This window comes from Rhinoraja longicauda, chromosome 10 (genome assembly GCF_053455715.1).
Source record: "Rhinoraja longicauda isolate Sanriku21f chromosome 10, sRhiLon1.1, whole genome shotgun sequence".
In the NCBI taxonomy this organism is placed as follows: Eukaryota; Metazoa; Chordata; class Chondrichthyes; order Rajiformes; family Arhynchobatidae; genus Rhinoraja; species Rhinoraja longicauda.
The window spans coordinates 6,852,852-6,869,172 of NC_135962.1; the positions used below are offsets into that span (position 1 = coordinate 6,852,852).

The 16,321-nt window shown below is 45.5% G+C and overlaps 1 protein-coding gene across 1 annotated transcript in view; it reads left to right on the top strand.

Annotated features, from left to right (window-relative positions):
- Window positions 1-16,321, top strand: part of mapkbp1 (mitogen-activated protein kinase binding protein 1) — a 228,230-nt gene that overhangs the window by 90,064 nt on the left and 121,845 nt on the right. The window contains exon 3 of the mRNA XM_078406156.1: window positions 15,455-15,517. Within this exon, the coding sequence (XP_078262282.1) occupies window positions 15,455-15,517 (63 nt within the window). The remainder of the gene's footprint in view (window positions 1-15,454; window positions 15,518-16,321) is intronic.

The following is a 16,321-nucleotide window of genomic DNA, read 5'->3' on the forward strand; positions in this document are numbered from 1 at the left end:
TTAATGATTGTAATTCTAGAGTTTAGATTTGACCTTTGCCTTCAGATATCTGAGGCCTACTCTCCACAGATCTCCCTCACCTCCACCTCTTGTCCTTCCTTTGCCTTCAGGTATCTGGGGCCTACTCTCCACAGATCTCCCTCACCTCCACCTCTTGTCCTTCCTTTGCCTTCAGGTATCTGGGGCCTACTCTCCACAGATCTCCCTCACCTCCACCTCTTGTCCTTCCTTTGCCTTCAGGTATCTGGGGCCTACTCTCCACAGATCTCCCTCACCTCCACCTCTTACCCTTCCTTTGCCTTCAGGTATCTGGGGCCTACTCTCCACAGATCTCCCTCACCTCCACCTCTTACCCTTCCTTTGCCTTCAGGTATCTGGGGCCTACTCTCCACAGATCTCCCTCACCTCCACCTCTTGTCTTTCCTTTGCCTTCAGGTATCTGGGGCCTACTCTCCACAGATCTCCCTCACCTCCACCTCTTACCCTTCCTTTGCCTTCAGGTATCTGGGGCCTACTCTCCACAGATCTCCCTCACCTCCACCTCTTACCCTTCCTTTGCCTTCAGGTATCTGGGGCCTACTCTCCACAGATCTCCCTCACCTCCACCTCTTACCCTTCCTTTGCCTTCAGGTATCTTGGGCCTACTCTCCACAGATCTCCCTCACCTCCACCTCTTACCCTTCCTTTGCCTTCAGGTATCTTGGGCCTACTCTCCACAGATCTCCCTCACCTCCACCTCTTACCCTTCCTTTGCCTTCAGGTATCTTGGGCCTACTCTCTACAAATCTCCCTCGCCTCCACCTCGTGCCCTTCCTTTGACATGCTAGCTATTATTTCACCTCCTAGCCCAAGCTTTTGGTCATCTCCACTCATATCACTTTCCCGTGCTGCCTGACCCCCGCTGAGTTACTCCAGCTTTTTGTGTCTATCTTCACTTTCCCTGAGTTGCCATCAGTTTTATTCTGGCTGCACTGAATGTTGTTCAGAAGTGCAAGATGACTATCCATTTTGAAAGCTTGCCATGGATGTATAGTGCCTCTTGACATTTCCCCAACACTTCGCCCTAGTATCACATCACCACCCTCCTTCGGTGAAGAGTTTGACCATGGGATTTATAATGGCAGAGCACAGCGTTACGATACGATACAACTTTATTTATCTCGGAGGGAAATTGATCTGCCGACAGTCAGTGGGACGAAGGGCCGAATAGCCTCCTTCAGCAGTTTTCATGGTGACTAGGCTGCATTTCCATGACAACCACAAGGTCAGGCAGAGCAGAGCTGAAGGTTGACTGTGGAGTTTGACCCCTGAATTGACCTGCCGCTCCACTTTGAGGATGTGACGCACTAATTCGGGATTCGGTAGGTCGCAAAATAATTCAGTCGCTGCTAACAATCAAAATTGTGATCGACTTTCCCATTCTGTCGCGATGGTTAACATTATCGAAGGCACATCCTTGTAAGGTTAGAACAAAGAAATTACATTTCACTTAATCTGTACACACAAAAAAATGCTCACTTTTGATCTTTCCATCATTCTCCCACTGCGAGCTTTCAACTGAGTTCAAACTGAAGGCCTTGCTGATTACTGCACTGGCTGAAATTCTCAGTCATGCGATCTCAGGGAAAGGCCAGATTTTGTGTTCCGATGAAATGTACTTCCTCGGAACACATAATACTCAAAACCTAAAAGGGGGAAGATTGGACAGGCTGGGCTTGAATTTCCTGAAGTAAAGGACAATGAGAAGAGGCATAAATAGTGTAGATAGTCAGAATTTTTCCCATGGTCTCAGTATGAAAAATAAGACTGCAAAGGTTTAAGGAGTTTTAAAAGGAATTTGAGGGGAAAGATTTTTACAGAGGGTGGTTCATATCTGGAGGTCACTGAGGAGGTAGTGGAAACAGATGCTGACTATAAGAGACGTTTAGATAGGCATTTGTTAGACAATGCGAAGAAGGATACGGACTGAATACAGGCAAATGTGTTTGGTGCTGTTGGACAAAAAGGGTCAGCATGGACAAAGAGGGTCGAATGGCCTTTTTCTGTGCTCGGCAATTCTACGGCTCAATTTCTGATAAAATAGAGCAGGAAGCTAATATCTTCTGTGGTACTGCAATCACTGGGGAATGGAACTAATGTGTTGCTCTGGTAGGGAACCAGCACAGAAACCATGGGCTGAATGGCCTCATTCTGCACAAAGCACTTCTTTACTCTCAAAGGAAGACAGAAAGGTGGTGGAACCACTCAGCAGGTCAGGCAGCGGCTGAGAAGAGGGAAACAAAGTGAACGTTACAAGCTGACTCTTTTTTTCACGGTGGTTGCCTGACTCGATGAGTGTTTCCAGCATGTTCAGTTTTCATTTCAGACTTCCAGCATCTGCAGGTTTTGCTTGCCATACTCTTTCAATGCCATGTGTGGATGTAGTGTAGTTATTTTGGAAGATAACTTCCCACATGGGGACAGACACAAGCTCACATTAAAGTGGGAAAGGTTATTGTGTTCCCCCCACACTCTTAAGCTTTCCTTTGGGCCAGGATTGGATGATCTAGAAGGACGAGAGGGGATCTTATCGAAACATATAAGATTATGAAGGGGTTAGACACGTTAGAGGCAGGAAACATGTTCCCAATGTTGGGGGAGTCCAGAACCAGGGGCCACAGTTTAAGAATAAGGGGTAGGCCATTTAGAACGGAGATGAGGGAAAACCTTTTCAGTCAGAGAGTTGTAGATCTGTGGAATTCTCTGCCTCAGAAGGCAGTGGAGGCCAATTCTCTGAATGCATTCAAGAGAGACCTAGATAGAGCTCTTAAGGATAGTGGAGTCAGGGGGTATGGGGAGAAGGCAGGAACGGGGTACTGATTGAGAATGATCAGCCATGATCACATTGAATGGCGTGCTGGCTCGAAGGGCCGAATGGCCTACTCCTGCACCTATTGTCTATTGATTGTTATGATGAAGGCAAGGCACAAAGCCTGTCTAAAACTGGCTTTGATGTAATCTTGGTTGAGTGAAATTCTTAATGGCTGGCCTTGTGGAGTTTGCATGTTCTCCCTGTGACCACATGGCTCCAGTTTCTGGTGTGATGTTGAGCTAGATCCCCCCCTGCAAAGTCTCTGGAGAAGGGAGACATATGTTCGAGAATGTTTACACTATTTCACCGGGACATTTGTGTCTAACTCTGCAGAGTGGTTCTCATGTAAGAACATATATGGAACGAGGGACGGTGTTTGTACAAGTGAAATTTCAACAGGCCATTAATTACTCAGTGTGTTATGATGGCATCGTGATTTAGTCACTCAACTGGCAGTCAGTAGTCTGGCTCATTAACCACAGAGAAACCGGTTCAAATTCCACTAACGCAACTTAAACAAGGAATAGATCGGGTAGATGCACAGAGTCTCTTGCCCAGAGAAGGTGAATCGAGGACCAGAAAACATAAGTTTAAGGTGATGGGGGAAGGATTTAATAGGAATCTGAGGGGTAACTTTTTCACAGAAAGGGTGGTGGGTGTATGGAACAAGCTGCCAGAGGAGGCTGGGACTATCCCAACGTTTAAGAAACAGTTAGACAAGTACATGGATAGGACAGGTTTGGAGGGATATGGACCAAACGCGGTCAGGTGGGACTAATGTAGCAGGGACTAGTGTAGCTGGGACATGTTGGCCGGTATGGGCAAGTTGGGCCGAAGGGCCTGTTTCCACACTGTATCACTCTATGACTCTAATAGTGATTAACCCTGAACTTAAAGCTCTGCTCAGAAACAGGAAACTGGATAGTAGTAGAAGTCATCTGGTTGGCTCATGCCTTCAAGGAAGAAAGTCTGCTTTAATTTGGTGGATCAGCAGAAAGTGTTGCTGCCTCACAGTTCAATCCGGACAGATGAATAAGTTACAGTGCCACATGATAAGAGAATGGGAAAGGGATGGATGAAGTTGATCTACTGGGAGCTGGAAGGGGCTCGATAGGCAGAACGGCCTCCTTCCATGTTGTGATATGTAAGGAAATGTTTAATGGGAAACCTGTTCATGAAGCCATGTACAAGTTGTGCACTCGAGTGAATGTTATTTATTCATTCACATTACGTGGGTGCGGTGAACAGTGTGAACATTTATTGGTGAAGGTGCTTCTGTGGAGCTGTTGAGGTATGAGCTTGAGGACTTACAACTAATTTATCCCAGAAGGGAAATTGGTCCACCAACAGTCATGAAACACAACAAGATACATGAAACATGAAACTAAAATGATGAGTGGAAAGGATTGTGGATGTGCAAAGATTGGGGAGGAAGGGGAGTCAGTCTCAGTCTACCCCACGACAGAAGGGGGGGGAGTTGTACAGTTTGATAGCCACAGGGAAGAAGGATCTCCTGTGGAGTTCTCTTCTGCATCTTGGTGGAACCAGTCTGTTGCTGAAGGTGCTCCTCAGGTTGTCATGGAGGGGGTGAGCTGTGTTGTCCAGGATGCTCCGCAGTTTGAGGAGCATCCTCCCCTCCAAGACCACCTGTCATGAATCCAGCTCCCCCCCCCCCCCCCCCCCCTCCCCAGGACGGAGCCAGCCTTCCCGATAAGTTTGTTGATCCTACTGGCGTCCGCGGCCTTCGCCCTGCTGCGAGGAATTGAACGACCACCAGTGAACTTCTCCACTTCTGACCTTATGATGGAAAGAGGGTATTGATGAAGCAGCTAAAGATGGTCTGGCCTATGATACTGGTCCCGCGCTAGTGGACGGAGTGGGTGGAGAGTAGGATTAGCTGAGTTCCTACGATCAGGCAAACGTCTCCGCTGTCACGCTGTGAAAACGGAGAGGATGAGACGGAGCTTCTTCCCACAGGCCATCAGGACTGTCAACTTTTATAACCCCAGAGACTAAATTTTTGTCGACACTTTTTGTGCTATGTTTAATAACTTATTAACTTGATTTATATGATGTAACTGTAATTCTTTTTGTGCACAACCCGCAGGCATTGCCACTTTCATTTCACTGCACATCGAGTATGTGTATGTGACAAATAAATTTGACTTGACTTGACTTGATACTGGTCCCGCGCTAGTGGACGGAGTGGGTGGAGAGTGGGATTAGCCGAGTCGCCTGTTCAAGAGAGTTTACGCCATAGAGGAGCACAGATGAACGACTTGGGCTTCTGCAGTGCTCCATTATCCTGTCTCGAAAGAACTCAGCCTCAGAAAGTGCAGTCACATAGAGAACCCGCTCCCAGCTCTGAGGGTTGTGTGTTGAGATCCACAGACTCTTGTCGTTCTCAAGTGACGGGTGGATTGTTTTGAAAGTGTGTGCCTAAACAGTAAATGCCTTTGGGTTATTCTATCACTGAAGAGATCATGGGTGTTCCTTATCCCCCCCCTGCCCTGTTCTGGGCCCTCCAGGCAATGCAAGCTCCAGCATAGTGCTGGGGAGCTTGGAATGCTGTGTCTTTCCGTCTTTGCCTAACCTGTAGAACGTCTTAGGGAAGGGAAATAAAGCCAGAGCTGGTGTTTAGAAAGGAGTAGAGGCATCGTAGATTCATACAGCGTGGAAACAGGCTCGTCAGCCCAACTTGCCCACACCGGCCAACATGTCCCAGCTACACTAGTCCCACCTGCCCGCGTTTGGTCCATATCCCTCCAAACCCGTCCTATCCATGTACCTGTCCAACTGTTTCTTAAATGTTGGGATAGTCCCAACTTCAACTACCTCCTCTGGCAGCTCGTTCCATACACCCACCACCCTTTGTGTGAAAATGTTGACCCTCAGATTCCTATTAAATCTTTTCCCCGTCACCTTAAACCTATGTCCTCTGGCCCTCGATTCCCCTACTCTGGGCATGAGACTCTGTGCATCTACCCGATCTATTCCTCTCATGATTTTATACACCTCTGTAAGATCACCCCTCATCCTCCTGCGCTCCAAGGAATAGAGTCCTGTCTCGTAATGCCGTTCCTGTGTCAGCTTGGTGGGAGTGTCCCTGTGTGTCACAGAAGGGGGTTGATCCTCAACTGTCCCAGTGGGGTTACAGTGTTAAACATGCAGCTGATGAAAAACACAGTGATGGAATGGACCCTGAAGACCACTGATTGTCAGGCCGATTTACAAGGAAATCATAAACCAGAACTGCATAGTACACGAGTCAGTCCCGACACACAAATAAGATAGATGATGGAACAAAGTAATGTGAAGGGACCAGTCCTGTCTGATACATTACAGCTTGTATCTACCTCATTATCAAGACTTCTACACTGGATGAAAGGTAGTAACTGATTCCTATCTGGCACAATGCTGGTTTAAACCGAATATAGACACAAAAAGCTGGAGTAACCCACTGGGACAGGCAGCATCTCTGGAGGAAAGGAATAGGTGCTGTTGAGGGTCGAGACCCTTCTTCAAACTGAGAGTCGGGGGAAAGGGAAACGAGAGATATGGACGGTGTTGTGGAGAGATTTAGAACAAAATGAATGAAAGATATGCAAAGAAGTAATGACGATAAAAGAAACTGGCCATTGTAAGCTGTGTCCTAGGTGAGAACGAGAACGAGAACGGACAATGAGACTCAACCAGATGGCTTTTTCGCTACCTCCAACACGATCCCACCACTAGTCACATCTTTCCATCTCCACCCCTTTCTACTTTCCGCTAATTGGAGAAACGGCATCTCATATTTCGCTCGGGCAGCTTACACCCCAGAGGTATGAATATTGATTTCTCTAACTTCAAGTAACCCTTGCTTTCCCTCTCTATCCACCCTCCCCCCCCACCTGCTTCAAAATCGTCTTGTTGAGTCGTCTTTTTGTGTCTTCCTACGGTACAAACAAGGAACAATCAAGTTCCGGCAAATATGACACCTGGCCTTGCCCCAATATAGAATTTTAACTGTGGATCAGCCCTGTCCTGATGCTGATTATTATAACGTTAATGGATCTGTGGTCACTGGCCCCAAATTGCTCACCCTAATGACATTTCAGTTACCTGTCCTGCAGAGTAGATCAAACGTTGCCTTCTCCCTGGTCAAACCCTCTACATTTAGCCTGAGGAAACTTTCATGAACATACTTGACAAATTCCACCGCATCTAAACCCTTGGCACTCTGGCAGTCCCAGTCTCTATCGGGAATGTTAAAATCCCCTACTATGATAACCCAATTAATCTCACAGCTGCCTGCAATCTGCCGGCATATATGTCCCTTTAATTCCCGTCGACTATTTGATCTACGCAGTGCTCGAAATCGTGAGTTTTATTTCTGGCGGCGTGCCGCGTTACCCAGCCAGCAGGTCCTGAGCTTTCCACGAGGACCGACCGCCTGGGCTAGGGAGAGGAGGAATGGTCATCCTCCTCTTCCCCCAACCTCCGGGCTGTCGGCATGGAAACAGCTGCTGCCATGATTAGCCCAGTGCACGGGGAATCGTGCCTAAAGACGCAGACTGAAAGTGCCTTGGCTCTGCACTGCAAAAAGAAAGACCATTCAGCATATTTCCTGCCAATGACGTGGACACTTAGACATATCCAGGTGATATAGTATTTTAACTAATGAAGCTACTGCCTCACAGCTCCAGCCACCCTGATTCAAACCTGACCTCAGAGGCCACAGGCTTCATGTGTGCTGCCAGTCTGCAAAGGTCCAGACTGTGGGGCCTCTGTGGGGCACAGTGAGATTAAACCCAGCGTCCTACAGTAGCCAGTGCCTTTAGTTCACGCATGGTTCCTGAACGATTTACTCTGGGCTTTGCTGCCTGAACAACCACTGCCTGAGGTCACAACCTTCAGATCCAGATTCTACCAAAAGGCACTAGGTTAATTCCCGGAATGGCGGGACTGTCATATGTTGAAAGACTGGAGCGACTAGGCTTGTACACACTGGAATTTAAAAGGATGAGAGGGGATCTTATCGAAACGTATAAGATTATGAAGGGGTTGGACACGTTAGAGGCAGGAAACATGTTCCCAATGTTGGGGGAGTCCAGAACCAGGGGCCACAGTTTAAGAATAAGGGGTAGGCCATTTAGAACGGAGATGAGGAAAAACTTTCAGTCAGAGAGTTGTAAATCTGTGGAATTCACTGCCTCAGAAGGCAGTGGAGGCCAAGTCTCTGAATGCATTCAATAGACAATAGGTGCAGGTGGAGGCCATTCGGCCCATCGAGCCAGCATCAAGGTCAGTGTGGGAATGGGAGGGGGAGTTGAAGTGTTTGTTGAAGAGATCAGGTAGGTTTAGGCGGACTGAGCGGAGGTGTTCAGCGAAATGATCGCCGAGCCTGCACTTGGTCTCGCCGATATACAGGAGACCACACCTGGAACAGCGGATACAGTAGATGAGGTTGGGGGAAGTGCAAGTGAACCTCTGCCTCACCTGAAAAGACTGTCGGGGTCCTTGGATAGAGTCGAGGGGGGAGGTATAGGGACAGGTGTTGCATCTCCTGATGCTGCAGGGGAAAGTACCTGGGGAGGGGGTGGTTTGGGTGGGAAGGGACGAGTGGACCAGGGAGTTGCGGAGGGAACGGTCTCTGCGGAAGGCAGAAAGGGGTGGAGATGGGAAGATTGTGCCTGTCTATCGTCAATAGTTACCTCTGATGCTCATCTCTCCCTGCCCCTGACAAGACGGTGATTCTCAAAGGACTGAAGTTCTTCAGCTGAAGGTACTCCCAGCAGTGCAGTCGGTGAGGGAGTTCCAGGATTTAGACCCGGCGATGATGAAGGACCGACAACATGAGAGTGTGAAGCAGGGTCACTTTGGGCTTTCGAAAGGGGGGATTGGATCGGGTGTTGAGACGGCATAATGTACAGGGCTGCTCAGGAAGAGGAGGTAGATGGGACTGACAGGGTTGTGCTGGCGTGTGCTGGATTATCTGAATGGTGTCAAGTTAGGAAAAGGGGACGTACAACGAGATCTGGGTGTCCCAGTGCATCAGTCACTGAAAGGAAGCATGCAGATACAGCAGGCAGCGAAGAAAGCCAATGGAATGTTGGCCTTCATAACAAGAGGAGTTGAGTATAGGAGCAAAGAGGTCCTTCTGCAGTTGTACAGGGCCCCAGTGAGACTGCACCTGGAGTACTGTGGGCAGTTTTGGTCTCCAAATTTGAGGAAGGATATTCTTGCTATTGAGGGCATGCAGCGTAGGTTTACTAGGTTAATTCCCGGAATGGCAGGACTGTCATATGTTGAAAGACTGGAGCGACTAGGCTTGTATACACTGGAATTTAGAAGGATGAGAGGGGAGCTTATCGAAACGTATAAGATTAGTAAGGGGTTGGACACGTTAGAGGCAGGAAACATGTTCCCAATGTTGGGGGAGTCCAGAACCAGGGGCCACAGTTTAAGAATAAGGGGTAGGCCATTTAGAACGGAGACGAAGAAAAACTTTTTCAGTCAGAGAGTTGTGAATCTGTGGAATTCTCTGCCTCAGAAGGCAGTGGAGGCCAAGTCTCTGAATGCATTCAATAGACAATAGACAATAGGTGCAGGAGGAGGCCATTCGGCCCTTCGAGCCAGCATTCAAGAGAGAGCTAGATAGAGCTCTTAAGGATAGCAGAGTCAGGGGGTATGGGGAGAAGGCAGGAACGGGGTACTGATTGAGAATGATCAGCCATGATCACATTGAATGGTGGTGCTGGCTCGAAGGGCCGAATGGCCTCCACGTGCACATTGATGACATCTTCAAAGTATGCAGAACATACAGGAGGATGGCTCCTGCTTCAGGTGAATTGTACCAAGAAGTGCCCAGCCCAGTTTTTCTCAGCACGGGACTTCCATGGGAAAATATATTGAAACTGGTGCAAAACGTTTGAACTTGTGTTTTGCACATGAAAATCAAACACAAATGTTGCAATACTAAGCGTGTAGGAAGGAACTGCAGATGCTGTTTTAAACCGAAGATAGACACAAAAGGCTGGAGTAACTCAGCGGGACAGGCAGCATCGCTGGAGAGAAGGAATGGTTGATGTTTCGGGTTGAGACTGAAGAAGGGTGTCGATCTGAAACGTCACCCATTCCTTTTCTCCAGAGATGCTGCCTGACCCGCTGAGTTACTCCAGCTTTTTGTGTCTATCTTCAGTTGCAATACTAAACTCTTTTATCTATTTATCTAATCAAGCTCTATTAACGGCCAACACATGGCTTGCTTGTTATTAATACTATTTCCATACATGGAGTCATTATGTTTTCTTGAAGTTAATAGTCCTCCAGGGTTTATAAGTGCAGGGCAGTAGTATAAAGTTGAAATTAGATAACTCAATACAATATTTGAGAAATGTGTCAATATATTGAGGAGATTGTATGTTTCAGAACTGATGATGCCCCAAACTTATATTTAAACCTAAATGTTATTAATCTTATCTGCCGTATGGGATATGCTGCCCAAACTGAAATTCCTACTAATTAATTTTTTACTCGGTTCAAAATAGATTCATTCTCAAAAATTGAAATTGTATTTATAATTAAAAGTGCCAGTGAAAGATTGATGTTAAAAACAGCAGATTGCACTGCAGAATTATCACTGTAATAAAAAGTGATATTAACACTAATAATAAACAGAATTAACAACCCCATAACGTTAGCAGTGTAACTGAAATTACACACATCCAGCGCAAATTGGAGGAACAGCACCTCATATTTCGCTTGGGCAGCTTACATCCTAGTGGTATGAACATTGACTTCTCTAACTTCAAGTAGCCCTTGCTTTCCCCCTCTCTCCATCCCTCCCCCCTTCCTAGTTCTCCGACCAGTCTGACTATCTACCTGATTAAATTTTATCTCTAAATGCTTCATTGTCACCTTCTCCTAGCTAACAAATTCTACATTTTCCTTGAAGTCCATCCCCTTTGATGTCTCATTTTCACACCATACACTTCCTTATCTCTGTGTCTCCCTCTCTCCTGACTCAGTCTGAAGTTGTCACCCATTCCTTCTATCCAGAGATGCTGCCTGTCCCACTGAATTACTCCAGCATTTTGTGTCTAACGGAATATTCATTCTGTTTGGACACAAAATGCTGATGTAATTCAGTGGGACAGGCAGCATTTCCGGACAGAAGGAATGGGTAACAGAATATTCATTCTGTTCGACACAAAAAGCTGATGTAACTCAACGGGACAGGCAGCATCTCCAGACAGAAGGAATGGGTGACAGGATATTCATTCTGTTATGGGCCAATAAATAGGGAAATTCAGTAATCTGGGATATGAAGGATATTTAAGGCCTCAGTTGTATTGAGAGCATTAATATTAAAACGTATCAAAAATGTGTTGTACTATAGACTAGTGATACTGAGCCTCTAATATTAGTAAGTCTAAGGTTATTGACTCTGTGATTAGTAACATTAGACATCAATAAAATAAAGTAATGAAATATTGTTAAACAAAGTAAGATGACAGATAGGTATCAATAATATTTCAGACCAGTAATATTCATATTTAATAATAGAATAAATTAGAAATGGTAGAGATCTGCAATATTATATACCAAGAATATATAGACTAATAATTTTAAAATGTCATCAGTGTGAAAAATTAAAAATATTAGAGATTAATAATTTTGGAGACCAGTGCTTTTACATACGAGCAACATTACATTGTTATATGTAATACCAAGAATATTAAAGACTAATAATTTTTAAATGTCACCCGTGTGAAAAACTAACAATGTTAGAGATTAATAATTGTCGAGACCAGTGCTTTTACATACCAACAAATTTACATGTAATAATACAAGTATTTTTTGTAACCATTTACGTTAGAGGCTAGTAATATGAGAAACCGATGGTGACAGTAATTTAGTACTGTTAAAGATGGAGATATTAGAGACTGTGGTCTGATGGGAGCAGGAATGTAATCTCTGGATATCGGTGTGAAATATGTGTGCAAGTATTGACCCCAGGATGGTCACCTCATGTATTTGATTCGATTGATTTCAGTGTAACTGAATAAGACGTAGGTCAGTGGTCTGGTGCTCCAACAATTTCAGGATAAGCTCAACCACAGATTTATATCCGCGCTCTGAGTTGATTTAGGAGAAAACCCTGGAGCCAAAAAATGTACCACAGGAGCTGCAGCCATTTCCTTGCGGGTCAGCTGCTCGGTCAAGCGATATTCTGGGACGTCCCAAGAGAGGTTGAGTCAGATCGTCTCAGTTAACCAAAATGCCCCTTTCACTCTCGTTGTCTTGCACTCCAACTGCCCAAATCATCTTCGTGTTGCACCAGTATGAAGACTTTCATTTACAGAACAGCTTTCACAACCCCAAGATGTCCCCGTGAAAAGCACTAATTGTGATGTAGGATAGCCGATGGATCCGTCGTCGGCCAAAACCTTCAATCTCCTTTCTCGCACATCATTAGATTTGCATGGATCCTTCATTGTCACTTATTGAAGTCAACTGTTTCCTGTCGATTCCCGAGCAGTGTTCAAATGAAATTAAAGGCACCATAAAACTTTCATAATCCCACATCCCATTCTTCAGAGGTCATGATGGTGCAGTGCCCGGCTCACTCGCTAGTTTGGAATATGAGTCTGGAATCCACAGTGTGTGTCTAGAACCAGGGGTCATGAGTGCACCTGGGCCGGGGTGGGGGCTGACATCGGGACTGTGGGTCGAGTGTGTGGCTGGAGCCGGGATTTGGTCCGGAATGTGTAGCCAGAGACAGGGTCAGGAGAGCTTGTAGAGTCACAGAGTGATACAGTGTGGAAACAATCCCTTCAGTCCAACTTGCCCACACCGGCCAACATGTCCCAGCTGCACTAGTCCCACCTGCCCGCGTTTGGTCCATCTCCCTCCAAACCTGTCCTATCCATGTACCTGTCTAACTGTTTATTAAACGTTGGGATAGTCCCTGCCTCAACTACCTCCTCTGGCAGCATGTTCCATACACCCACCACCCTCTGTGTGAAAAAGTTACCCCTCAGATTCCTATTAAATCTTTTCCCCTTCACCTTAAACCTATGTCCTGTTCCCGTTCCCTTTAAACTCATCAGGTTCGTTAGAAAACCTACTGAAGCTAGTTCCACTAAAAACGCAGCTTTCCGTAACGCAAATTGGATATAATGTTGAGTGGTGAATTAATGAACATTAATGGGCCAAATTGGTTGTGTTCTGCTTTTGATCGGAAACTGGATAACCACTTAAAATTTACTTTGGAAATAGACCGGCAGAAAAAAAAGCTATCTTGGATTTAAACAGAATCAAGAGAAAGAAAACCTTGTATTCAACCACCCTGCAGTAATTATTCCCCATTGTCTCCTAAGAACATAGCTGCTACGTTAACTGCAACATTGACATTGACAAGCAATTTCTTCTATTGACACTTGTGCATTCAACCGTTTTGTGAATAAATACCTTCGATTTGTACCAGCATCTGCAGTTATTTTCTTATACAAACCATTGAACAATGTCACATACACCCTGTAGTATGTTTAGTAAACTGAAAAGACCTTTATTTTTGGAACTATATATTGCATGTCTGAATCTAGCCCCTAATCCCCTTTCCCTCCTTTTTTTCCCTTCATGGTATGGATTTTGTGCAATAGCACACGGTTTATTCGGAACACTGCCAACATGTTATAGCAGAACTATCTGTATATTATAGTAAAATGGTAAATAATATAAATAATATAATATAATGGTAAATAAAAGTGTGCTTGGCTATTAAGAGTCAAAGAGAGAGAGAGTAGCGGCACGGTAGCGCAGCGGTAGAGTTGCTGCTTTACAGCGAATGCAGCGCCGGAGACTCAGGTTCGATCCTGACTACGGGTGCTGCACTGTAAGGAGTTTGTACGTTCTCCCCGTGACCTGCGTGGGTTTTCTCCGAGATCTTCGGTTTCCTCCCACACTCCAAAGACGTACAGGTATGTAGGTTAATTGGCTGGGTAAATGTAAAAATTGTCCCTAGTGGGTGTAGGATAGTGTTAATGTGCGGGGATCACTGGGCGGCACGGACTTGGAGGGCCGAAAAGGCCTGTTTCCGGCTGTAGATATATGATATGATATGATATGATTGTCATATAGCCCGAAAGGGAACAATGACATTCTTACTTGCAGCAGCACAACAGATATGTGATCGTAGTACTCAAGTCAATACCATATACCAAATACCAGGGCGTAGCAGTATAGCTACTGCCTTATAGCGCCAGACACCCAGGTTCGATCCCGACTACGGGTGCTGTCCGTACGGAGTTTGTACGTTCTCCCCGTGACCCTCGTGGGTTTTCTCCGAGATCTTTGGTTTCCTCCCACACTCCAAAGACGTACAGGTTTGTAGGTTAATTGGCTGGGTATAAATGTAAACGGTCCCTAGTGTGTGTAGGATAGTGTTAATGTGTGGGGGTCGGTGGGCCGAAGGGCCTGATTCCGCGCTGTATCTCTAAACGGAACTAAACTAAAAATAAACAACAAAAATAAGTTTGATAAATTTTAAAAAACAAGAAAGTGCAAAAACAAAAACAAAAGCCTGAAGTATCGAGTGCCATCCAGGCAGTTTGGATTTCGGAGTTTAGTTGGAATTTGTAATTTTCAATAAAGTAACATTAATAGAGTAACATCAAATAGTCTGGAATATCCACCAATCCAGTGCTGCCAAAGTCCTGAAGATGTCATATTCACTGCTGTTTTCAGACAAGGGGAGAATAAACAAATAATAGATATTTTAATTGAAGTAGACATTTTATTTTCATACTTATTGTGTGTGTGTGTGTGTTCATGAGCCCCGATCTAAAACTATATTATTCCCTGTGCAATGCATAATGCACCCCATATTAATTAGCATCAAAACCGCCTTGCAAACATATAAGATTATTAAGGGGTTGGACACGTTAGAGGCAGGAAACATGTTCCAAATGTTGGGGGAGTCCAGAACAAGGGGCCACAGTTTAAGAATAAGGGGTAGGCCATTTAGAACGGAGATGAGGAAAAACTTTTTCAGTCAGAGAGTTGTAAATCTGTGGAATTCACTGCCTCAGAAGGCAGTGGAGGCCAATTCTCTGAATGCAGTCAATAGACAATAGGTGCAGGAGGAGGCCATTCAGCCCTTCGAGCCAGCACCGCCATTCAATGCGATCATGGCTGATCACTCTCAATCAGTACCCCGTTCCTGCCTTCTCCCCATACCCCCTCACTCCGCTATCCTTAAGAGCTCTATCCAGCTCTCTCTTGAAAGCATCCAACGAATGGCCTCCTCCTGCACCTATTGTCTATTGTCTAAAACTGCAATTTTGTTCTTGACAGAGATTAATGACAGATTTCTTGACAGACAATTTGCGTAAAATTTGGTTTTGTTTTATTGCATTATTCATTTGATAAATGACCATGCTTTTTTTTAAACTGCACTTACTTCACAATGACTACTGAGTTCTTGAGAAACTCGCCATCGTGTTCCTTGAGCGCTCACTGTTAATGATAAACATGGCCACCATAAAAGAACCGTGTTGGCTGCCTCTTTTTGCCTGATCTCAACGTACAAACACTTGTACTTTATCCCCCCTCTAGGTGCGTGGTTGTGCTTTTTAATCCGAAGAAGACCAAGCAGCATCACATACTGAATGGATCAAGGTAAGACATTGGAAACTCGTGCATCAGTGGAAGGAATCCAATCGCACTCCTCCCAATGCGACTAATTCATCATGGGGACCTAGCGGGCGGCACACTGTCACTGCTGTCTCACAGCTCCAGTGCCGTATGTTTCATCCTGTATCTGTGTCGAGTCTGCGTATTCTCCTTGTTCCCTCATGGGTTTAATCCATGTGCTCCGGTTTACTCCCACATCCCAAAGACACACAGGTCAGTTAGTTAATTGGCTGCAGTATGTTGTAGAGAAGTGACAACAGAACCAATGGGCATGTGCCCATTGGGTGGCTCAGCGGTAGAGTTGCTGCCTTACAGCGCTTGCCTTACAGCGGGTGCTGTCTGTACGGAGTTTGAACGTTCTCGCATGAGTTTTCACCGAGACCCTCGGTTTCCTCCCACACTCCAAAAACGTGCAGGTTTGTACGTTAATTGGCCTGGTACAAAAATATAAATTGTCCCTAGTATGTGTAAGATAATGTTAATGTGCGGGGATCGCTGGTCGGTGCGGACTCGGTGGGTCGAAGGGCCTGTTTCCTTGCTGCATCTCTAAACTTAACTAAACTAAACTAAATTTGAGAAAGAATGGATTGCAGGACTAAAGGGAAATAAGAAGGGGAGAATGGCATTCTGGAAACAGGCCTGCACGAGAGAAACTGAATGGCCTCCTCCTTCTGCACTGTTGTAAGTTCATTTCTGAGTGCACTGTGCTACATTTACCATAGCCAGAGACAATGATGATCGCAGGTAGCAGAGTTTAGTTTAGTTTAGTTTAGAGATACAGCGCGGAAA